General features: G+C 46.0%; 2 protein-coding genes and 1 pseudogene across 2 annotated transcripts; 2 read left to right on the top strand and 1 right to left on the bottom strand.

Annotated features, from left to right (window-relative positions):
• Positions 1-3789: 3789 nt before the first annotated feature.
• On the top strand, positions 3790-7239 carry LOC113717931 (endoglucanase 5-like; annotated as a pseudogene).
• Positions 7240-10541: 3302 nt separating this feature from the next.
• On the top strand, positions 10542-12743 carry LOC113718745 (putative pectinesterase/pectinesterase inhibitor 24). The gene is made up of 2 exons (XM_027243655.2): positions 10542-11640; positions 11892-12743. Exons 1-2 carry the CDS (start codon positions 10596-10598, stop codon positions 12569-12571), a joined length of 1725 nt encoding a protein of 574 aa, XP_027099456.1. The 5' UTR covers positions 10542-10595; the 3' UTR covers positions 12572-12743.
• A 7694-nt stretch (positions 12744-20437) lies between these two features.
• LOC140021627 (uncharacterized) lies at positions 20438-23878 on the bottom strand. The gene has a single exon (XM_072072898.1). The coding sequence runs from the start codon at positions 23876-23878 to the stop codon at positions 20438-20440; it is 3441 nt and encodes a 1146-aa protein (XP_071928999.1).
• Positions 23879-25661: the final 1783 nt, after the last annotated feature.

Here is a 25661-nt window from a genome sequence, read left to right as displayed (position 1 = left end):
AGTAATAGAAATTTGGGCAGTATTTCCCCTATTTTCTTACTTTTCCTATCCAAGTACAACTTGGATTCACAAGCCAACAAACCTCCAATCCAACCACAAGTGATAACCAACAACATACATCTATTCAAGACCTCAAAACCAACCAAATAACCAAATAATAACTTATCACCATGGATATCAAAGTTGGAAACCAGTTTAGAGAAGAAATTATAAGTGACAGATTTGTCATCTTTCGGTGTTTTGGTCATAACTGTAGATAGGTATTCGGATCGAGGTAAATTTTATGGCGCTTTGAAACTAAGACATAGACCTACATTTCTTATGAAGACATCGATACCCAGTTCTCGCATTTTTAGGGAAAAAAATGGATGGTCAGAAGCACATGAAAAACAGGTCAGGAAAATTAGAAGTTTTGCGCAGTCAGGAGTACTCTGGCGAAATCATAAGCTAAAATGATCCAATTAATCTGAAATTTTGCAAGTAGAAATTTAACTCAAATACCTATAACTTTCATGTTTTGTCCAGAAATTAATTCAGTCTAAAACATGGAGAAATTCGCAGCCCAAGTTGAGTCCAAAAATAGGGTAGAACTGAAATTCACCACCAAATGTTGGAATTTTGCATATCAACCCTAAAACTACTCATCAAAGCTGGAAATTCATCTTTTTAAGCTTAAAAATCACAATCATGCTACTAATCACCTAACAAATTCATATCAAAGTTCAATACCAACATATTAGAGATAAACATCATAATTCAGAGCTGAAAAATCACAAAACCTAGCTAAAATTCACTACTTTTCACCAAAACTACAGTATCATCCAACGTAATTCAAGATTCAAGCCATCTATCCCATACTTTGCTAAAATAAGAAAGAAAAAGGAATTTTTAGACTTATACCTTCCAAAACACTTGAAAAAAATGAAGAACAAAAGCTTTCTTCTCCAAACAACTCCACAACAAGTTTCCTTAACTTTTTGGTGCTAGTTTAATCGGTTCAGATTTTGAGATTTCAACTTAAACAAGGCTAAATGAAAATGAAGTTGGAAGTTCTTCTCTCTTGTTTTTCTCTCCCAATTTTCGGCCAACACAAGAAGGAAATGAAGAAAAATGAACAAAGAAGAAAGAAAACTCATTTGGTCAACCAACCCTTGGATCTTTGACACTTGTCAAAACCAAGTTTTCTCTTTTTTTTTTTCTTTCCTTTTCCTTAGTCAACAAAGATGGCTAGATTAAGGGGTAATTTAGGGAGGATTAGGTGAAATAAAAACAAAAAAATTAGGGTAAGAAAGTAGTGGTCATGTGGTGTACTCCATCGATAACAAACGGTACACGTCGGTTCAAATCTATTTTTCTTAACTCGCTCGTACTTGTGTTTTAACTTATGATTCACTAACTTATTATTAGCACTTATAATCACACACTTCCTCTTACTTAATACTTGCTCTTATCCACCAAATTTAGTACACACACCTCACCAAGTGATCACATGATCAAAGTGCACAAAAACCCTAATTTACGCTAACTATAAACGTATAGGTAAACTCTCGATTATAGTATCTATTAGACCTATGAGAGAGTAAATTGGTAGTAAAACAAATTTATAAATTAACTTATTCAAAATAAGGGAATTATAAGGAAAATATAGGTGAATTTCCAAGTCCTCACAACTACTTGATAGGATTTGGTGAAATACTATGCGGGTTAGGATTTAGTAAGAGAAATTTTCGAAAAGACTTGGCTCGTAGCCATCCCTGTTTTCATATGTAGACCCAAATCCAGGGTTACCAATGGGTCGAGTCCGGGTCGAAATTCAATATTCCGAATCCCGGACCCGCTTAGCTATACTTGTTTTGGATTCGACCCAGATACCCGATGAGTCTTAAACTTATTCTTTCGGATCCGGGTCCGAATACGAGTCGGATATACCCGACCAAAAAAATTTAGGCAAAAAAAATGAAGAAAATATCTTTCTAAACAAACATTAATTGCACACCACAAATTCTAATTAAAAACCACAAATTATTTTAGATAATTATTCTAATGCCTACAAATTACAAATTCTAAAAGATCCAAACAAATATTCAAATATATTATCAAAATAATTACTTATTCAAACGGGTCCGGGTTGAACCCATGTCGGAATCTAATATTCCGTATCTGATCCGTTTTTCGATTAGCATAAAAGGGCCCGAGTTGGGTCCGGATAAACGGAATTGTAACTATACCCATACCTGAAAATATTAAGCAGGGTTGGGTTGGGTTTGGATCAAAACCCGGCCTGTTGACAGGCCTACCCAAATCTTATTGGTTTGGAAAATAAGATCCGAACCTCAATCCGGATTGATGTGGGCATCCAATAGATATACTGTTTTCAAAATGTGCAATCAAGAACTATTTGACAATTTGAAAACTCAAAGATAACATAAATTTAATCCAATTATTAGTTTCAAATAATGAAATCAACCTTAAGAATGTTATACGGACGAACTAAGAATTGGAGCAGGAAATTCTTATTAAAATTTGTTTCCTTCAAAAAAAATTCTTATACGGACGATGTTATACGTCCAAGCTTGCACGTGAGACTCTTATTTTATTTTATGGTTTATTTCAGTGAAATTCAAAGTCTGGTCTCAAAATAGGGAAAGTGAAGGTTGGGTTGAGTGATAAAGGGGAAGCAATTCTAATTTCTAAGTAAGAAATCCTAGGCCTTGTTAGGCAGACAAGTTTTTTGTCAAGTTTTTTAAAAATTTTAACTACAGTAACTTCAAAAAACTTCTCAAACTTTTTAAACTATACACTTCAAAATATTAAAAAAAACATACTTCAAAAATTTTTTAAAAAACTTCTACAATAAGTTACAGTAAAATTTTAGATAAACACTCAAAAAACTCACTTGCCAAACAGGACCCTAGATTCAAGGCCTCATACATTTTTTTTTTTTTAAAAAGAAAAGTGTGTGGTCTCAAAATCAAAAGAAAACAAACTAAAAACCATGCAAAATCAATCATTAGCAACATTGAAAAAAGGGGAAAAATGAGGATAATTTCTACCGAATTTGAGGCCAAATGTTTAAAAGCGCTAAAAGTTTTTAGTCAAAGGGAGCGAAGACAATCGATGTGCTGACACTTTGGCCAAAGAGGGAGCTGTTCAGTCTCTTGATTTTGTTGTCTATAACTCAAACAATCGGTTCTGTACATTTAGATGACTTAAGGGGTCTTGCAATCCCTAAGATGACTCTATATTTGACAACTCTTCTTAACTTAATATTAGTTCTTTTTCTTACCAAAAAAAAATAAGAGGGACCAAAATAGAAAACTGCAAGTAAAATGATTTCGAGAGGCAAGTGAAGAAAGCTCGGAGACAATTAAAAGCGGATTTGGTGTGATTGTGTAAATTACCCTATTATTTAGTTCCGGTTTGACCAATAACACAATATAAAGCAGTATGATTAAAGGTTATTAAATTTGGCTTGCTGGGACGAATTACAATGTCAATGCCCGTATTTATATATATGTGATTAACTATTAAGTTGGTAAACATGGAATGCAACACAACGTGGGGAGCTCGCCTCTATGTTAAGCTTTCCTTCATTACATGAACGTGGAGGCTACCACCCTTTCCTTTCCTCAATACTAATTGTTATGGAGAGAAGAAAATCATCAGACCATAATTGATAATTCTCCTCCTACGTCCCGTATATATATAGGGTGTGAAATTGGGAGAATTATTCATCCAATTAAGCAGAAATCTTCTACACCTTTCCATTTTCTGAAGAGAGATACAAAGATGGCCAAGTTAGGTGGTTCACAAGCCCTTTTGGCCATGTTAGTTGGTATTCTCGTTTTTCAGGCAGCCTGCAGGGTTTCATGCTTCGACTATGGAGACGCCCTGGACAAGACCTTGCTGTTTCTTGAAGCACAAAGGTCTGGCAAATTACCTCCGAATCAACGTGTAAAATGGCGCGGTGACTCGGGACTCAAGGATGGTTTTCTTCAAGGAGTAAGTTCCCTCTCACGTCTGTCTGTCTGTCTTCTTCTTCTTCTTCTTTTTTGTCTCTCTTTCTCTCTCTCTTTAGGAGCATAAATATATAACAAATTAACATATGTACTTTCTCGAATCATCCTCGATTTATGTGTTTGTGGAAAATAAATAATTTTGCATGGGCAGGTAAACTTGGTAGGGGGTTACTACGATGCAGGAGATCATGTGAAGTTCGGGCTGCCAATGGCATTTACAATGACGATGCTTTCATGGGGGGCTATTGAGTACAGGAATGAGATTGTTCGTCTGAACCAGATGGGACACACTTTGGCTGCCATCAAATGGGGTACTGATTATTTCATCAATGCTCATCCCCAGCCTAATGTCCTCTGGGGACAGGTATGCTTACAAAATTAAGAGGGGCAAAAAAAAAAAAGAGGGAATTCTCGTATGCTTGCTTGTATGATAGTGGCCTGATGGATGAGTTTCAGGTGGGGGACGGGGCATCCGATCATTACTGCTGGGAGAGAGCTGAAGACATGACAACCCCGAGGACAGCTTACAAGCTTGACCCCGAGCACCCGGGCTCAGACCTTGCTGGTGAAACTGCAGCTGCCTTGGCTGCTGCTTCTTTGGCTTTTAAGCCTTACAACTCTTCTTACTCAAGTCTTCTGTTAGTCCACGCAAAACAGGTCAGATATGCTGAATTAATGATCAGTGCAATAATAGTTCAAGGCAGGCCCTTACTGCATAATGATATAAGTCTCAATAATTATTTATAACTTGGCTGGATTCTACAGCTTTTCTCATTTGCTGATAGCTTCAGAGGAAAGTACGACGATTCCATCCAATGCGCTAAGCAGTTCTATACCTCATCTGGTTATTCGGTCAGTATTTTATCGCTTTGCATCACAGAATCCTCTCATCATTCTATGTTGCCTTACAAAATTAGTTAATTTGTTCCACATATAAATGGTGCAGGATGAACTTCTGTGGGCAGCCACATGGCTATATAGAGCAACAGATGATGAGTACTACCTGAAATATGTTGTGGACAATGCTGTTTCTATGGGTGGAACTGGTTGGGCTGTCAGAGAATTTTCCTGGGACACCAAATACGCTGGTATCCAGATTCTGCTCTCAAAGGTATACTGTTTTTTTAAACAGGAGATGAATATCAACAGATTCAAAGAATGATCCATTGTACAATGCCATAGACGGAGGGTTGGCTATCATTCGAGATGACTGATTATGGTCTCCCCTTCTCACTCTGTACGTAGGTATTATTGGATGGAGCTGGTAGAGCATACACTTCCACTCTACAACAATATCAAGCTAAAGCAGATTTCTTTGCATGCGCTTGTATGCAAAAGAATGATGGTTACAATGTGGCCACCACTCCCGGTCAGTAAATTTGCCGTAAATCTTAATGTGATTCAAGTTCTGGATCTCAAATGTAAAGTACGTTAACAAAAGATGTCTACTTCCAAAAAAAAATTGGTTCAACTGAAAAGTCAAAATCCAAAAATATGTGAAATATCAAATGAAAAATTTTCTGTTTATAGAATCAAGAGTCCATAAATTCCTGTATTGATATTTACCAATCTAATTCAGGTGGCCTAGTCTATGTGAGGGAGTGGAACAATGTGCAGTATGCTGCATCTGCTGCATTTCTCCTAGCTGTCTACTCTGATTATCTCACAATGGGGAATTCCATACTCAAGTGTCCTGAAGCCCAAATCCAAGCTCAGGATCTCCTCAGTTTTGCTAAATCACAGGCATGCATGACTGCCTGATTACTTTGAAATTCTGATCTCCTAAAGTCAATGATTACTTCTCTCTAATAAATGGCTTAAACTGATCTTTCTGCTGGCACATTGGTTGCAGGCTGATTACTTTCTGGGTAAAAATCCGAAATCTATGAGCTACGTTGTTGGTTATGGTCAAAACTACCCCATCCACGTTCACCACAGGGGTTCTTCCATTGCCTCCGTTTTTGCCCTTCAATCTGTTGTTGGATGTGTACAAGGATTCGAAAGCTGGTACAGACGTCCTGAGCCAAATCCAAATGTCATATATGGAGCCCTTGTTGGAGGTCCAAATAACAACGATGCGTTCTTTGATGATCGGTCTAACTATGAGCAAACAGAACCAACAATATCTGGTGTAGCTCCTCTCATTGGACTCTTCTCCAGATTGCAATCTCTTTCTGGAAATTCGGGTAAAATACCTAGATGAACTCTTCAAAATCTTGAGCCAAGTTGAATGCTTATCAACCTGCAGAGTACAAGTCGGATTTACAGAATCTAATCAATGTTCTTGCTTTTTCCTCTCGACATTTTTGCATAATGTTGTATTTTTCTGCAGGTTACCATGCTCCAGTGTCTCAAAAACCACACCCAAACACTCCTGGTGAGAACCAGACATACATCTGAATATTTGTTTCCTGTTATGATTTATGATTCCATAGTTATCCTCTGAAAATACAATACAAAAGCTTTTACAATCATCTAACGTCACTGTAGACTCCTCATTTCAGAGTTTATTAGAAAAGCTGATGGACTTTTGTCCTCTTTTACAGGTTCTACCCATCATGACCTACCCAAACCATACCAGAAAAACCCAGGTGTGTAGCTGGAAAATTCTTTCTGCGTGAACTAAAAATTGTGGCAACAGGTTTCATGGTCCTGATCATTAACTATTCCTCATAAACCAACCAAAGCTAATCCATTTTGATGACCATGAACCAAAAAAACGCTTGACCATTAGTGATACCGAAGAGATATCATATACCTGTGTCTTTCCTATGGATAAATACAAATAATCTTCTTCTCTAAGTTACTACAAAGTCACCACACAAAATCTTCTTCATGCAGATGTTCCTGTTCATTTCTTCCACTCAATAACTAAGTCATGGACAATTGGAAAAATGACATATTATCGCCACAAGGTGATAATCAAGAATACATCACAGAAGCCCATTACCGATCTGAAGCTGAAATTTGAAAATCTTACCGGATCATTATGGGGCCTCAACCCAACACAAGAGAAGGACATATATGAGCTTCCACAATGGTTGAAAGTATTGAAACCTGGTTCAGATTGCACCGTTGTATATGTTCAAGGAGGGGCACAAGCCAAGGTTTCAGTTCAAAGCTATCATTAATGAACGAGGGAGGATTCAGATTACCCTGATGATTGACCAAACAGTTTTTGTTCCTGATTCTCTGTATTAATTTTGTTGAATTTTTTCTACTTCTTACGCCACCCTTTGACTCCTTTCGGGGATCAATGACTAAAAGAAGTTGTTGACTGATCATTGCATGACACCTTTTTTAACCAAACTGCACATCAATGAAAATATAGTGCTCTATCTATAATCACTGCTCATATCTAATCTCCCGATACAACACATCTTTCAACTTCAGGTATGCCCTTTTGCCTGTCCAAATTCCAATTAATGGTTTGAAATCAACGTGTACGTAGTTCACATGCCGTTAATAGTTAATACAAAACACTCATTCTCAGCAGGCAGCAGCTATCTTAGGCACCAGCTTGAAAATGGATCAATTATGTATAGAGGAGCCAAATAAATCTTAATTTATGCTTAAATAAAATGTAGTAATCTGTATTTTCCAGTTTTGGCATTGCAAGCACCAAGAGCAATGTTGTGTGCATGACAATGACAGCAGATGTTATTTGATTATTTTCCAACCGACTTGACCTATCCATGAAGAAAAGAAAAAGATAGACTTGAATGGCATACATGCAAATCACAGAGACTACTAGAGCTACATGAACTCATAACCCTTCAAGTAGTTAGCCTGTTCCTTCAACTCAGTAATTGCTAACTAGGGAAGTCACTCGTGGGTTTTTGGGTTTGAGCGTTAAACTGTTTCACGTTTGGGACGTAACATTAATTTCGACATACTATTGTTATTATTATTATTTGGTCCCTGATACTTTCTACTTATCTCAATTTAGTCACTCAAATTTTGGGTATGGCTCCTTGTACTTCTTCTGTTGAAAGTCGGTGCGTCATTGATCTAATTTTCAATTAGCATAATTTTATGAAGCACGTACTAATTAATATGCTAGTATTGGAAAGGTAAGAAATAAGATTAAGACACTAGTCATTCCAATAAAGACATTTAGCAATCCTTGAAATCGAACTTATTTGTCATCATCGTTACGCAATCCATTCTACTAAAACAGAGATTTTAGCAGGGAGAGAACGTATAAATCATCCCTCGTCATTAACAATTGTTTGAGACATCATACAAGGCATTACACAAGTTGAAAATTTGTACTCCGTTTCAATGTAAATAAACATAATTTTCGGATATTGCAAACTGAAGAAGCACGGAACTTCCCCGGACCGAGCTGACCTGATGAGCTCGGCGTGCTGGCGAGAAGAGCGCGTCCTAAGCCTGAAAAACGAGCAAGAAAGTGATCTGATAGGGGGGCCCCGAGGTCATCCCCGAGGGCACTCCGACGGTCAAGTTAGTTTTCCGGTGAGTGAGATTCACGAGAGATAAACAGTCGGGAGTAATTGTCCAGAAGTCAGTGAGCGTACCTTGCGCAGTCGATTTGCGTCATTATTTATACCTGCTTAGGAGTCCGACCTCCGTACGTTTCGGGACCTGCCCAAAATAGCCTCAATTCCGCACTGAGGGGGAGCAATCCCGACCTATGCGGGATTGTACTCTGGAGCCCCTCGGAGCCCTAACGGCGGAGGGCCGCGGGACGGTTCCCATGGACCCGGGGTCTAAACCCAGCTCAGACCTTCATGGACTGCCACGTGTATAGGCCCAGGACGGGCCTCTGCACAAACAAACATAGAAGACATAAATTTCAGATACCATGTCATAGGCTGGTTCGAAACACAAAAGTGTGCACGTCGGTGAAGTCCCAAAGAAACATTTTATAAACGAGACATTTCCTTTCCTGCCCAGCAATAGGCCCAATCCAGTACTCCGGTTCAATGTATTCGAACTAAAAGATGGATATACATATACATATATATGTATATATTTTTTGGAGGGTTGTACCAAAATTTACTTTGAAATAAATTTAGCTCGTATTTTAATTACTAATTTTGATTAATCCTATTTTGTAACTTTGGTCTAGAAACCAATTTGTGATTCACATTTACGAATGTAATTGTCAATTACGGAGCAAACGGTGAAATTTTGTAATTGAGAAGTTTGTCTATGCTGTTAAAATACCTGACAAACTTCAGCATAATGGAACAAGAATTTATCAGATTTTATGGCAACTTTACCAACTTCAGAATAAAAGGTTGGTAGCTTTACTAGCTAGGCCAAACATACAAGATGAATTAGTTTAAAAGGCTATATATACAGACACACACACACTCACAAACGCATATGTCTTCTTGGTTGACATTAGACATTTGTGGGTAAAAGATTATCGTGCTTTGACCAGTGTTTTGAAAATCAAACCGAATCGGCCGGTTTGATCGATCAGATTCTGAACCGATTGTAGCTCCGATCCAGTTCATATTTTGAATTAACTAGACTTAAAATCAGGATTGAACCGTACGAACCGAATTGAATCGTTGAACTGATGGTTTTTTTGTCTATTAAATTGGAAAAAAAGTTAAAAAAAAAGAATAGATTTTCCTTAACATTAAAGACTAATTATTAAATGTCACATCCACTTACTTCCTTCTCATTTTTTGCCTTTTATCAAGTTTGTATCTCTGTTTCCTATTTTCCTGACTTCCTCCAAACTCCAATATTCTTTTTTTTTAATTGTAATCTTTAAATATAAAAAATGTGAATCAAAATTTAAACTCACAATGTCTAATTCTCATAGACATAAATTTTGTATAATTTTAGAATATTGTGGTATTTTTGGGTTGGATATAAGATTATTTTTTTAATAAATTCAATTAAGATTGAGATGAAATTTATTTGTTTCAACTTATAATTTTAAAATTTTATTTGTGAAAATCCAAGTTCTTTGAAAAATATTAAACTTTTCATCATTAAAGTCTTAAATTAGTCCAATGCATATCTTATTTTGTGCATATATATTTATATAAATTATTTTTTAAAGAATTTATTGAACTAGAATTGAACGGGTCCGATCGGTTGAACCTCGATCCGAACACTCTACCGGTTCAATCAACGGTCCGAGTTTCAAAACATTGGTTTTGACATCCTCGTTTTCGATTACTACTACTTTTGAATGGTGGATCCATTTCCATTACGACTTTTGGCATGCCAAAAGGCTTTCTCAGAATTCTGGAGACAGAGAACATGATAAGAACCCTGATGAGTTAGTTGATCATGTCTTCCCACATACCGCGTAAAGGGTAATGCATTGCACGTAAAACCATGTTCCATTAATTTTCTAATTAATGGATGGATCTGATTGCAATATACATAAAGAAATGAAAATATGCCGCAGCATCACATCCCCTACGTATATATATATATATATATATATATATATATATATATATATATATACAATCTCTCTGACTTGAGCCTTCCAACAATCAATCTATCTATCACACAACACAAACCACAAACAAGTTACCTCTCCAGTTCAGCTGTACAAAAGTCAACCACTAACGCACCATGGCCTCTCTCAACCCCTATGGCAAAGTCAATGAAGCTGATCAAGAGAGGCTCCTGGCTCGCCGGAAAACACGGAAGAGAATCACCATCATTGCCTTGTCTTCCGTTGTTCTCGTTGCTGTTGTCGTTGCTGCTGTTTTTGGAGGCGTATCTCACAATAACAAGGGCACCAGCAGTACTGATGATCAGTCGTCTATTTCCACCTCCATCAAGGCTGCCTGCAGTGTAACTTTGTATCCTGATTCCTGCTACAACAGCCTCTCTCCCCTGATTAAGTCCGGCAACATTAAGCCTCAAGATATCTTCAAATTGTCCGTTGAGGTCGCCTTAAATGAGCTCTCCAGAGCATCTCAGGGTGCGGTTGATAAGCTCAATGTCACTGACAAAATGGCCCTTGCGGCACTCGAAAGTTGCCAAGAGCTACTTTCTCTTGCATTGGATCATCTCAACAGCTCGTTAACGGTTCAGGACACTACGTTGCTTGAGGCTTTCGATGGTTTCAGAACCTGGCTAAGTTCTGCAGGTACTTACCAGCAGACTTGCATCGACGATTTACGTGCTGCAGCACCCGGATTGAACTTGAGCGATCTTGTCTCTGAGAAACTTAGAAACTCCACCGAGTACACGAGCAACAGTCTTGCTATAGTTAGCTCGCTGGAGTCTTCGGTAGCATCAATCGGGAATCTGGGCTCCATTGGACGACGTCTGCTGAGTTCTTTCAATCATGAACAAGAACCGATCTGGTTGTCGTCCGTGGACAGAAAACTTCTCCAGGCTAAAGCTTCACAAATAAAGGCTGATGCTGTGGTGGCTAAAGATGGTTCGGGAAAGTACAAAACAATCGGTGCAGCCCTTAAAGTCGTGCCTGAAAAGAGTAAGAAGAGGTTTGTGATCTATGTGAAGAAAGGGATTTACGTGGAAAATGTAAGGGTTGAGAAAAACATGTGGAACGTTGTCATGATTGGCGATGGAAAGAATGCTACTATCGTATCTGGCAGACTCAATTTTGTGGATGGAACTCCTACCTTTCAATCCGCAACATTTGGTAAGTTTTCACATGCATTAGTTGCTGAATTAAGTTTTGTAAAGAATATGTATAGCACAAATGTAATTAGATTAATTCAGGAATCAGGAGAGAAAAAAAACTGAAATTAAACAAAACATAAAATATAGCCTGTAGAAAATCAAAGAGATAGAGTGCAGGTTACATGAGTAATTATATAGAAATACTAGCAAGGATCGATGTACTACTAATAATGGAATCCGTTTTTCTTCCCTTTTTTCTGGTGTGTGCAGCCGTATTTGGTAAGGGTTTCATCGCTCGTGATATGGGATTCCAGAATACTGCAGGTGCAGCCAAGCATCAAGCTGTGGCACTGATGTCAACTGCGGACGAGTCAGTTTTCTACCGCTGTGCCATGGATGCATTCCAAGACACCCTCTACGCTAATTCCAATCGTCAATTCTACCGCGAATGCAGCATCTACGGAACAGTTGATTTCATCTTCGGAAACGCAGCCGTGGTCCTCCAGAACTGCAACATTCTTCCCAGGACACCAATGCTTGGCCAGCAGAACACCATCACAGCTCAAGGGAAGATCGACCCTAATCAGAACACCGGCATTTCGATACACAACTGCACCATCTGGCCATCAGGGAACCTCACCGGGGTGAACACATTCTTGGGTCGACCTTGGAAAAACTATTCCACAACTGTTTATATGCAAACCACGATGGGCAATCTGATCCACCCGACAGGATGGTTACCGTGGGTGGGAACTTCTGCACCGGACACCATATTCTATGTTGAGTATCAGAACAATGGCCCCGGGGCTGTCATCAAGAATAGGGTAAAGTGGAAGGGATTGAAGCTGAATCTGAATGCTAAACAAGTTGGCAAGTTCGCAGTGAAGTCGTTCATCAGTGGAGACAAGTGGCTTCCTGCAGCAGGTGTTACTTACAAATCAAGTCTTTAAATTGATGGGATTATGGTGCTCTATCTATACGCATGGGTGTATAGCTTCCAGTCGTTTCAATTTTTTGGCTCATTTTGGATTTGAAGTTTTTGGTATTGCATTGTTTTATTTGTAACTGATGATAATTGATTCCTTGCGAATAATTAAATTTCGAAAAGTTTTGAGAGCTCAATTTCATCCATATATTCACTAAAATAAAATGTACTTACTAGTGACTGTTATGCAGAAAGTGTAAGAGGTAACGTTTCCTGTCTGCCTGTGGGAGGGAGGACTAGAAATTTAGAAGACCCCCTTCCCAAATAGGCAAATAATGGAAGCAAACCTTTATGGGGAAACAATTAACCTCCAAAAAATTTTGCATGGTAGTAATAAGAGGAAAAAGATCCCATTGGAATTGAATTTTTTTAGAACGTTATTGATCAGGAATTTTGACTTGGGCACAATTCGGGCAACCGCAGCACCAAGTGGATATAGATACATAATGACGACACATAGCTAGGACTTGTTTATAATCAATCACATACAGCAACACATCCTTGCAAAGCGGAGTGATGAATCTCATTCTTTGACACTCTGTAAATCTCGTCTCATTGTGTAACAGCTACCAACTTTCCTCCATTCGTCTGATATTGGATATTTTAATAAAAATATCATATTATTATTTTGAATTCAAATGCAATAAGTTACAAATTCTTTAATGATGAAAAGTGTAACTTATGAGATTTATGTCTTGTAATTGTAACATATGCAATGATTAGGTTTTATGAATTCATTTAGTGAATTTTTACTATCATACAATGAACCTAAACTTTTTCAATTTTGTAGATGAAAATATGAGGTATTTATTCCATTTAATGGCGGTATTTTAATACTCCTAAAGTTTTAGCTTATAAATAGAGATTTCTATCAACCAAATTAGAGACTCACTTTTGCTTTCTCTAAACTATCTTTTACCTTAATTCCTCTCAATACTATTGGGAATAGTTAGGTGTTGAGAAAAGATTTAGCTTCTCTAAATTTGTGTAGGTTTAGTAAAAGTAACAGCGAAGGCTAGGCTGTTGTATTACAGAGGTGACATGCCATTAACCTTCTACACCGAGTATAATTTCGAGAGAAGCGTTGATCGTGTATATCAAATTCTAAAGGTACGACATCTGACCAGTTCACTACTGCTACTTATTATAACATAATATTGCAATCAATGTCGATGGCTGATTAATTGCTGCTATCTAGTAAGCGTTTTCATAAGTAAACGGGTACATATGTCACTGTTTCATTAAACCCTTAGCCGAAAATTACATTCTCATCATCACCCCCTTAAAATTGGTCAGATACATGTTATCTAAAATTATTGCAAGCATTTAACCGCGTCCTATGACCGAGAGAAAGAAAAAAGCCCTTTCAAAAAGTCCTATGACCAATTGGTGAGTGTTAGTTTGAACTTCTTTAAACAGTTGTAAAAAGCAAATTGTTCACATTTGGTTTAAAATGCTCCATTCCGTCATAAGCTAACAACTTTTAGGCAGTGCCCAAGGAAATACAGTACATCAGCTGATTTTCTAGTTCATCAGATCAATTGCAAATTGGAGACTAGGTAGCACATTACGTCATAAGTTAAACACAGCATAGCAAGAGAATGAATAGTTCTAGGACAATACATCTTCTGGCGCTTGAAATTGATATCTTGCCTGGTGAAGAAGCACGGAACTTCCCCGGACCGAGCTGACCTGATGAGCTCGGGGTGCTGATGGAAGAGCTGGTTCCAAGCCTGCTAACCAAACAAGGGCGAGCTAACGAGGGGCCCTGAGGTTGTCCCCAAGGGCACTCCGACGGTCAAGTTAGTTCTCCGGTGAGCAGGGGAAGTACTAACAGTAAAGCAGTCGGGAGTGAATTGCCAATAGTGAGCGTACCTTGTACAGTAGGTATGTGTTACCATTTATACCTGTTGAGGAGTCCGACCTCCGTACGTTCCGGGACTTGCCGTGGATAGCTCCCAGCCCCGCACTGAGGGGGATTCTTCCCGCCGTCTGCGGGGTAGCCCTCGGGAGCCTCCCGGAGCCCTAGCCGCCGCGCACCTTGGGCTGGTTCCCCGTGGGCCCGGGGTGCAAGCCCAGCTCGGGTCGACCCTGGGCTGCCACGTGTACAGGCCCAGGAGGGGGCCTCTGCACTAGCCCCCTAGATTAGGTCAGGCTCTCGGGCAGACCTGATCTATCACTTAGCCACGTGGAAGCCCATCATCACACTGCTCTGCCGCGGTCACCCCCGGTGCAGTGCTGACATTGGGAAGTGACGTCTGCGTCCTTTCAGTTGTCGCGTCCCTTCGGTCTCCGTACCCTCATTCAATGTGTTCACATGGGACGGTTCAAATCCAAGTAACCGTTTTCCCCCCATTTTGCTCTCTATAAATAGTGGCTGCCAAATTCCGGTTAACTCTATTTGCCATTTTCCCCTTTTGTCGTGGGTTTCCAACTCCCAGTAGTGCATTTCCGGCCAACAGCACCCAGATTCCGGCGACTTCTCCATCCCCTTCCTCACTCCGGTCATCAGTAAGTCTTTCCCATTCTTTTCTCGCATTTTCCTTCCTCCCTTTGCTATCCTTTGCATTTTATGTCGAGCCTCTCCGACGTCACTTCCATCGCCTCCCAGACTCCAGTCCGTCGTAGAACCACCAGAATCTTCATCTCCTCCTCATCTTCATCTTCATCTTCATCGTCTCCCTCTCCTTCTCCTTCTTCATCCTCTGCTTCCAACCCCAACTTTCTCATTCCTGATTTGCTTGAGCCTATTGATATCATGAGCTCTTCATCTACTCATTCCCCTTCCGCCCGGCTCCTGGAGGAGGTGGCCGAGCTCGATGCCCTCATCGAGTAGCGGGCCACTCCTGTCCCCTCCCCCAAGTCTCCACACGACTCCCCCGGCGGAGCCCAGGATGGAGCTGGGGAGGACAGGGACTCCTCAGAGGGGACCTCTGCCGCCGAGCAGGGGGATGACCCTGAATTTAACTACGGTCACCCCGACCGGGAGGAGACCACCCTCCCGCCGGGGGCGGTGGCCGATCTGGCCGCGTCCTTCTCTATTCCTTCGGCTTTCGAGCCCCGAGCTGCCGGCCCCACCGACCGGGCTTGCCGACCTCCCCCAGGCTTTGTAGCCATCTACAAGAGCAATTGATCGCGGGGCTACGACTCCCCATTCCTCCGGCCCTGGCCGAGATCCTGAGCTACTGGGGGCTCAGGATAACCCAGGTCCACCCCAACTCGATCAGGATCATCGTCGGATTCCTGATCTACTGCCAGATCTGCTCCATCCCCTATTCTCTCTCTCTCTCTTCCGTTCCAACTACGCCCTCAAGGCTTCTCTCCCTGGGTGGTACTACTTCTGCCGCCGCTCTACCAGCAATCGCGGCGGGAAGGGCGCCCAGGATCTACTGTATGGGGTCCCCTCTTCCGTAAAAAGCTGGAAGGGGAACTTCTTTTTTGTTAAGAACACACGATTCCCCCGCAAAGCATGGAAGGTCGGGGGGGTCGGGGACGACCCCTATCCGGAGGACCTGGACCCTGAGGCCTTCGGCCAGCTGCCGGGCTCCGCAACGAAGCTGTACGCAGCCAAGTTTTCCACCGAGCAGATTTCCGCAGCCGGGCTGTTGGGAAAGTTGTCCGGGTCCCCCGGAGGGGTGGAGTTCTCCCCCGCCGACCAAGATTCCTGTAATACTGCTCCTGTTTCCCTGTTACCTGCTGCCTTTCCCCCTTTATTTTCTGACCTGTAGCACTAATCCGGTGTTGTTTTTTGCAGTGAACAGGCTCTCCAGGCTACTGGGCGCGCCGACCGAGGAGGCCACCTCCGCTGAACAGCCTGAGGCGGCGAAGAAGGCCCCTGAGGCCTCTGCGACTCCTGGGGGCAGCTCGGCCCCCCAGAAGGAGGCCTCCCAAGCTCAGTCCCCCTCCAAGCCAGCCCCCGGAAAGAAGAAGGCAACGGGGCAGAAGAGGGGGCAAGAAGACGAGCCTTCCCAGCCGGGGAAGAAAACCGCGCAAGGCCCAGCTCAGCGCCCTCTCCTGCTGACGTCTGGGGGCCCTGTCCACCTGGGGGTAGGCTCCGCGGAGGAGCACGCCCAGGAGAGCGCCCCCGCGAGCTTGTGGCACTTCCGCCACGTGGCTCCCACGAAGCCGGGGCAGGCCCCCACCATGCATGATCCCCGGCGTTTCTGCCCGCCCTGGGAGCTCTCCATCAATGACCGAGCCCAATTCCCCGAGGTGGCTCGCGAGCTGGTCACGGGCGCAGTCCTCCCACGTGACAAGAAGTGGATGGAGCTGGCCAGCCCGTCCGAGCTCCAGGACATGTACTACACCGCCCAGGCCCAAGTAAGCCCTCTCCCTTTTAGGCCCCTTGAGTCCCTGTTCTTTCCCTGAACGAGGCTAGTAGTATGCTAACCCTTAATCTCATTTCTTCAGGCCAACGCCGCCGGTGCTGCCCTGGTAACCCGCTTCTCCGAGCTGCCTCCCGACCTGGAGAAGATGCGGAAGAAGAATCAGGAGGCCGAGCAGAAGCTGGCTAAGGCCCTTAAGGAGGTAGACTCCCTTAAGGCCAAGTTGGGCAAGGCTGAAAAGGGGCTGGAGGACTCCCAGGTCCAGCTCGCCTCCACCCGGTCTGAGCTGGACCAGGAGAAGAAGGGCGTGGCGAAGCTGAAGGAGGAGCACGCCTTTGAGCTCTCTGGCGCCCTTAGCCGGGAACGCAAGAAGGCTGTCCGGGACTTCCTCTGCTCCGACCAGTTCGCCGATGACGTGGCCCGCCTCAACCAGCCCATCTTCCAGATGGGCGCCACGCGGACCCTGGACAAAGTGAAGGGCCTCAACCCACCCGGCTTCAACTTGGCGGATTTCAAGGACTACAATCCTGTGGCCGGGGAGAAGCTGGACTGGCTCTTCGATGGGTACCGCAAGGGGCATGCCCTGAAGGATCTGGTGAGAAGGAGTGATGTGGGAGCCGAGCTGGCGGAGCTCCTCCTGGCGGAGGAGGAGGAGACTCCTGGCAGAGCTTCCGGGAAGGAGCCTGTGGCCTAAGGTCTGCCACTCCAGAAACCCTTTCCGTCTCCTTGTAAGGATGTGACCATGCTCCAGTTGAAAATGCTCTTGAGGGTCCATCTTCCTTTTTGACAGCCTTCTCCACCCGACCTCCAACATGCTTAAGGCGTACCTTCAGCTCCTATCTCTCAGCCTGTTTAAGGTGTACCTTCAGCTCCTATCTCTCAGCAGGTCGCCAGCAAGAAGAAGACGTAGCTAGGTCCCCCTTTCCCGGTATAGCTCGGTGAGCGTTGTAATAGATAGGCTGTAAGTTTTGTAATAGATAGGCCTTAAATGCATATACGAAATTCGAAGGAGACCTTCTCGTAATTCTCGCATAACCCAAGCTCTAGCAACCAAAACCATGCGCCGACCTCCTGGGTCGAGCGCTATACATATATATATACCCCTTTTTAATCTCACAACTAGATTGTCAAAGGCAATCCGACTATCACAACCATGTGCCGACCTCTCGGGTCAAGCACCGAGTATACTCATCAAGGCGACGTGCCAGCCTATTGGGACTGAGCACCAAACTTTCAGGATAATCCTGCCGACCTCCCGGGTCGAACGCCGAACTCCCGAATTTTAACGAACCCACAATAGTTCATTTGAAACTTTCAGGATGGTCCTGCCGACCTCCTGGGTCGAACGCTGAACTCCAATAATTCACTTGAAACTCTCAGGATGGTCCCCGCCGACCTCCTGGGTCGAACGTCGAACTCCCGAATTTCAAAGAACCCAGGGTAGTTCACCTAACGCCGACCTCTTGGGTCGAGCGTCAGATTTCCGGCTTTCAAAGCCCCAAGCCGTGCCGACCTCCTGGATCGAGCGTTAAACTTTCAGAATCCTTCAAAGGCTTTTCCATCGTGCCGACCTCCTCCTGTGCCGATCTCCTGGGTCGAACACTACCGCGTCCTACCTACCGCGTCCTACCCCCTAGCCCCCCACTAGGACAGTTAGTGAAGGAACGCTAGGTGGGCTAGTGTAAGATAGAAACTCAAAAGACAGACAAGTACAAACGAAACTGAAACTCGAAAGTCGAGCCTTTATTGAATGACAAAACTGAATTTCCAAAGAATCAGACAACTGACAATCCTGGTCTAACCTACGCTACAAACAGTCGCAGATTGGAGAAGTGCCAAGTGCGGGATACCTCGGATCCATCCATCTTTGCGAGTTTGCAGTACCCAGCTCGGCTTGCCTCCAGGACCTTGTACGGCCCTTCCCAATTTGGATCAAGCTTGTTGGAGGCATGTGCCCGGCTGACCGAGTTTTTCCTTAGGACAAGGTCTCCTGGATGGTACTGTATGGTCCTCACTTTGGTGTTATGATAGCGGGCGAGCTGACTTTTGTACTTAGCCATTCGCACAGCCGTTTCCTCACGCTTAGCCTCCAGCGCGTCCAAGTTATATCTCAGCTCTTCCTCGTTGGTCGACGCAACGAAGTTCTGTGTCCGGGGCGAGGGGAGACCAATCTCCGCGGGTACCACCGCTTCTACTCCGTAAGTTAGAGAGAACGGGGTCTCATGGGTTGCCGTCCTGGGCGTAGTGCGGTAAGCCCAAAGGACACTAGGAAGTTCATCCAGCCAGTTAGACTGGGCTAGTTCCAGTCTAGTCTTCAGCGCCTGCAGGATGGTTCGGTTGACGTTCTCCACCTGACCGTTGGCCTGAGGGTGCCCGACCGAGGTGAAGTGCTGGTTTATCCCGAGCTCTGCGCACCAACTTTTGAAGGGATTTTCAGCAAACTGTCGCCCGTTGTCGGATATCAGGACATGCGGGATTCCAAAGCGGCAGACAACGTTCTTCCAGAAGAACTTCTGTATTGCTCTCCCGGAGATAGTGACCAAGGGTTCAGCTTCCATCCACTTTGTGAAATAGTCTATGGCCACCGCGAGGTGTTCGTACCTGCCCGGAGCTCGGGGGAAGGGACCCAGGAGGTCTATCCCCCACTGAGCGAAAGGCCAAGAACTGTGGATGGGGACCATCTCCCGGGCGCGTTGGTGGCGCAGCGGGACATGCACCTGGCAAGCTCGGAATTTTTGAACCAGCTCTGCAGCATCTCGGAAGACGGAGGGCCAATAGTAGCCCAGGAGAAGGCACTTTTTGGCCAGCACCCGGGACCCCACGTGTGCCGCGCATATCCCTTCGTGAATTTCGCGGAGGACGTAATCGCCCTCCTCGGGGGTTACGCACTTTAGCCAGGGAGACAAGTAAGACCTCCTATAGAGGGTCCCCTCGTCGTAGGCGTATTTGGCAGCTTTGAGCCGGACCCGGCGAGCCTCGGTTTTGTTCTCTGGGAGGGCACCCGAGCTGAGGAAGTGTACGAGAGGGGTCATCCAGGTGGCCGAACTGTCTATAGCCAGGACCTAGACCCGATCGATACTTTTCTGTTTCACAACTTCCACCAGGACTTCTTTGCTCAGGTGCGCGAACGAGGAGGATGCCAGCTTTGACAGGGCGTCTGCGCGCTTGTTTTGCGACCTAGGCACCCGCTCGATTTCAAATGTATCGAACAGGGCCGTTGCCTCCCGCGCCTTGGCCAAGTACTTCCTCATGACCTCCTCTTTGGCCTCGTATTCCCCGCAAACTTGGAGGACGACGAGCTGAGAGTCACTCCGGACTTTGATCGCGGTAATGCCCATTTGGTGGGCTATCCGCAATCCCGTCAGTAGGGCCTCATACTCAGCCTCATTGTTAGACGTGGGGAAGTCAAACCGGAGAGCATAGGTCAGTTCTTCCCCTGTTGGCGAGATGAGCAGTAGGCCAGCTCCGCTTCCCTCCTTGCTGGAGGCCCCGTCCACGAACAGCACCTATGGCTCCTTTGGCTGCACCCCCTCGCGCAGAGGGCTTAGCTCAGCTAGTGTCAAGCTGGCCCCCTCAGCGAGGAAGTCTGCCAGGGCTTGGGCCTTGATGGCTGTGCGGGGCCGGTAGCCGATATCGTGCTCGGCTATCTCGACGGCCCACTTAGTCATCCTGCCCGAGACCTCGGGTTTTGTGAGTATCTGCCGTAGAGGCTGGTCGGTCATGACGATGATGCTGTGGGCCTGGAAATAAGGCCGGAGTTTCCGGGCGGCGTGCACCAAAGCCAAGACCAGTTTTTCAGCCGGCGTGTACCGGGTCTCCGGCCCCTGTAGAGCTCGGCTAACATAATATATCGGCCTCTGAGCCCCCCTGTATTCCCGTACCAGGACCGCGCTAACGGCCTCGTTGCAAGCGGACAAGTATAGGAACAAGGTTTCTCCCTGTTCCGGGGCGGTCAGGGTGGGTAGCTCGGCTAAATACGCCTTGAGGTCGGCGAAGGCCTTCTCGCACTCCTCGGTCCACTGAAAGTCTTTGGGTGCCTTAAGGATCCGGAAGAAGGGGAGCCCCCTCACTGTGGACCGAGAGAGGAATCTATTCAGGGCGGCCATCCTTCCAGTGAGTCGCTGGACCTCCTTCACATTCCGTGGAGGGGCCATGTCCATGATGGCCTGGAGTTTTTCGGGGTTGGCCCGGATCCCTTCTCGGGAGACCAAGAAACCGAGGAACCGGCCCGACCTAACTCCGAAGGTGCACTTCTTTGGGTTTAGCCGCATCCGGCTCCTCTGCAGGATGCTCAGGATTTCCCTAAGGGTGGGGACGAGCTGCTGATCGGTTCGGCTCTTGACGATCATATCGTCCACGTAGACCTCCATGTTCCTGCCGATCTGGTCCTGGAACAACTTGTTGACCAAACGCTGGTAGGTAGCTCCAGCGTTCTTCAGCCCGAACGGCATCGTCCGGTAGCAGTAGGTCCCTTCCTCGGTGATGAAGGATGTTTTTTCTCGATCCTCCTCAGCCATCTCTATCTGGTGGTATCCCTTAAAGGCATCCAGGAAACACAAAACATCAAAACCAACAGTGGCATCTACTAACCTGTCGATCCTCGGTAAGGGGAAGCAGTCCTTCGGGCAAGCTTTATTGAGATCCGTAAAGTCGACGCACATCCTCCAGGACTGGTCCTCCTTCTTTACCAGAACAGGGTTGGCCAACCAGGTCGGGTAGTAGACTTCCATGATGATCTTGGATTCCAGCAACTTTCCGACCTCGTTCCTGATCACCTCATTCCTCTCGGGAGCGAAGTTCCTCTTCTTCTGCTTCACCGGTTTGAAGCGAGGATCTATGTTAAGGTGGTGGACCGCCAGGTCGGTCGGAATTCCGGGCATGTCCTCTACCGTCCACGCGAAAACCTGGGCGTACTCCCTTAAAAGGGCCTTCAGGTCGTCCTTCTCTCTGGGCGGCAGTGATGCACCGATACGGATTGTCTGGTCAGGCCTCCCCTCCTCCAACGGAAATTCCTCGATCACATCCGGAGTATCCAGCTGCCGCTCCTCCTCCCCCGGGATGTAGGGCTCCAAGCTAATCGTCTGAGCGACCACCTTCTCATGCCCCCTGAGCAGGGCGAGGTAACAAGTTCGGGCCACTTCCGGATCTCCATGCACCTCGGCAATTCCTTCCGGGGTGGGGAATTTGACGCTAAGGTGGAGCGTTGAGAGGATCGCTCGGAGAGCATTCAAAGCGGGCCGGCCAAGGAATATGTTGTACGGGGATGGCTGCTTGACCACCACGAAGTTGACGGGGATGGTCCGGCACTTGGGGGCTTGCCCCACCGTGACCATCAGGTTGATCATTCCCTCCGGGTGGACAGGCGGTCCGGTAAAGCCTACCAGAGGTGTCCGCACAGGAGTTAGCTGTCCATCTTCCAGGCCGAGCTCCTTGAACACCCGATAGAACATAATGTCGACCGCACTCCCTTGGTCGACGTACACCTTCTTCACTCGATAGTTGTTGGTCACAACATCGATGATGATGGCCTCATGGTTCCCAGATGCTAGGGAAACCGCGTCCCTCAGCGCGAAGGTGATCTCCTCGTCCATGCGCAGTCGTTTTAGGGAGTCGTCCCCCTCAGGGGGAGATCGCTTGCTTTTCCGAGCTGCATGGCTGTCCCCCCCCTTGGGACCGCCGGCAATGGTGTTTATCACCCCTGCCAAGTTCTGGGCGTCCTGGTCGGGTGAATAACCCCGGGGTGCGCCACGCCGATCAGGTCGGTCACGATGCTGACCCTCGCCTCTCTCTCCACGGTAGGTGCGTCCGGGCTCCTGGCCGGGGCGATCTTGCCGCACAAATCGACCCAGGAAACCGCGCTGAACGAGGTCCTCGATCTCCCTCTTTAGGGCCCAACACCCCTCAGTATCGTGTCCGACGTCCCTGTGGAAGGCACAGTACCGGTCCTGATTCCTCTTATTCCGAGGTGTGCCCATTTTAGGCGGCCGGTCTCCCAGGCCCTCTGTCTCCATGACAGCCAGGATTTGGGCCCTTGGCCGGGTTAGGGGCGTGTACCCTTTTTCAGGGAGCGGCGGTGGAGCGGGGGCCCTATCCTTGGAGAGGCGATCGAAGACGTTCTTCCTGGCTTGGCCGTCCTTGGTTTCAGGGAGGTTTGCCCGTCCTTTCCGGTCCCCGAGCTCCCGATCTGATTCTCGTTTCAGGCGGCCGGCCTCCTCTGCGTTAGCAGCAGCGTGAGCCCGGGTCAGGAGCTTTCCCAGATTCTTCGGGGGTTGTTCGACAAGTTTGTAGTAGAGCTCCTCTACCCTTAGCCCGTTCATGAAGGCGGCCATGACCACCTTTTCATCCTTATCCCTGATCTGCAGGCTTTCTGTGTTGAAGCGCGTCATGAAATTCTTTAGGGACTCGTCCGGCTTCTGCTTGACGGCCATCAGGTGAGCCGCGTTTTTCGAGTAAGTCTTCGAGGAGACGAACTGGGCGGCGAACTGTCTGGCCAGTTCGGTGAAATTCCGGATAGACCCCGGCGCTAGGCCCTGGAACCAGAGTCGGGCCTTACCCTTCAGAAACATGGGGAAGGCCTTGCAACGGAGGGCATCTGCGGCGGTTTTTAGACGCATGTACGTCAGGAAGACCGAGAGGTGGTCTTCCGGGTCAGTTGAGACATCGTACAACTCGATGTTCGGGATTTTAAACCTCCGAGGTAACGGGTAGTTCTCAACCTCTCGAGTGAAGGGTGAGGCTGCATAGTTGTCCTCGTACGGTTGTGGTCGCAGGATCTGCTCGAGCTCGTCCCGGACGGGCTGCCATTGAGGAGGGTCCCGCGGCCGGCTCCTGATTGACCTGGCGGGGGAGCGCTCCGGCTCGTTCCGCGCAAGCTTCCATGAGGAGGGGTTCCTCAACCGACCTCCGGCGGGCCGGTCGCGAGAATACCTCTCACTGTCCCCGACCATCGAGGCCTGTGGCCTGGGGGGGTCCGCGGTCGTTTCCTCCTGGGGGGCTGGTCCCGCGACTCGTCCTCTGAGGGGATGAGGTGCGGCTCCCTCTCCTTCCCCTTCGCCTTAGAGGTCTGCGCACCGCCAGCCTCTCCCCCCTCCTTCGCCTGCCGGATTATGTCTTCCAGCATGGGGAGATTCTCGGTCACAAACTGTTAGATCTGCTGTTTCCGTTCCCCAGAAAGGGTCGAGCTCCCGGCACCTCGGGCTGCCTCGGTCTCCAACTGCCGGGATCCCTCGCCGGCTCCGGGATCGGTGTTATCCACGGTTCGCTTGGAACGCGTTCTCGCCATCAACACGAATACTCGTATCTTCGTTTCCCACAGACGGCGCCAACTGAAGAAGCACGGAACTTCCCCGGACCGAGCTGACCTGATGAGCTCGGGGTGCTGATGGAAGAGCTGGTTCCAAGCCTGCTAAACAAACAAGGGCGAGCTAACGAGGGCCCCTGAGGTTGTCCCCGAGGGCACTCCGACGGTCAAGTTAGTTCTCCGGTGAGCAGTGGAAGTACTAACAGTAAAGCAGTCGGGAGTGAATTGCCAATAGTGAGCGTACCTTGTACAGTAGGTATGTGTTACCATTTATACCTGTTGAGGAGTCCGACCTCCGTACGTTCCGGGACTTGCCGTGGATAGCTCCCAGCCCCGCACTGAGGGGGATTCTTCCCGCCGTCTGCGGGGTAGCCCTCGGGAGCCTCCCGGAGCCCTAGCCGCCGCGCACCCTGGGCTGGTTCCCCGTAGGCCCGGGGTGCAAGCCCAGCTCGGATCGACCCTGGGCTGCCACGTGTACAGGCCTAGGAGGGGGCCTCTGCACCTGGGAAAGCAACAGGAAAGCTTTTAGTTAATTTGTTGCTCAACACTTCAAGCCGATTACCTCTTCCATCTTCCATTTTCATATCTTGCTCAACAGGTCTTTGTGGACAAAAGGATATGTAAATTTCCATGATAGTGCAAGGACAATTTTAGTGGATTCTTGCAAGTATTTATATAGTGTAATATAAACCTGTTTACGTGAATAGAAAATTGTCCAAACCCATACACTGGGTAGACTGGAATATATATATATATATATATATATATATATATATTTTAATTCGTTTGGTTTGATAGTGGCATAACATCATTAAACCCTATTTCTTTCTTTCTTTCTTTTTTTTTTTTTGCAACAACCCTACTTCTCATTTTTTACTATTTGTTGTAAATTGGTACGATGATAAACTTTCCTCACATAAATAATACCTCGAAAAATGCATCATGGCCAGCACGATAAAACCGCGTTCTATGCTATTGCATCTGGTTCACAATTGGTGGTGACTAGGGATGGCAACGGGGCGGGGGACCCCTCCCCCATCCCCCGCTAGGCCTGTCAACGGGTCGGGTCTAGACCCGGATCCGGACCGGATCCGTGAAATTATTACGGGTATGGGTAGGGATTTAATTCCATTTCCCGGATCCGGATCCGGATCCGTTTTGTCAAACAAAAAAACGGGTCGGATACGGAATATAGTATTCCGACCCGTATTAGACCCGGATCCGGATATAAATGAATTAATAATTTAAAAAATATATATTTATCAATATAATTTGATTAGGGTGATGTATTTTAATAAAGTTAATTTGATTTCTTTTCTTATTTGATTTTTTCTTTGCATTAGTTAGAAATTAGTTTACAAATATATTTTTTTCTCATTTTTATTAGAAATTATAAATTTTGGTAAATTTGTTCGGGTAGACCCGGATCC

Source organism: Coffea arabica, chromosome 11e (assembly GCF_036785885.1).
Source record: "Coffea arabica cultivar ET-39 chromosome 11e, Coffea Arabica ET-39 HiFi, whole genome shotgun sequence".
NCBI lineage: Eukaryota > Viridiplantae > Streptophyta > Magnoliopsida > Gentianales > Rubiaceae > Coffea > Coffea arabica.
The sequence above is the reverse complement of the archived record's forward strand: the minus strand, read 5'-3'. Positions and strand labels throughout refer to the sequence as shown.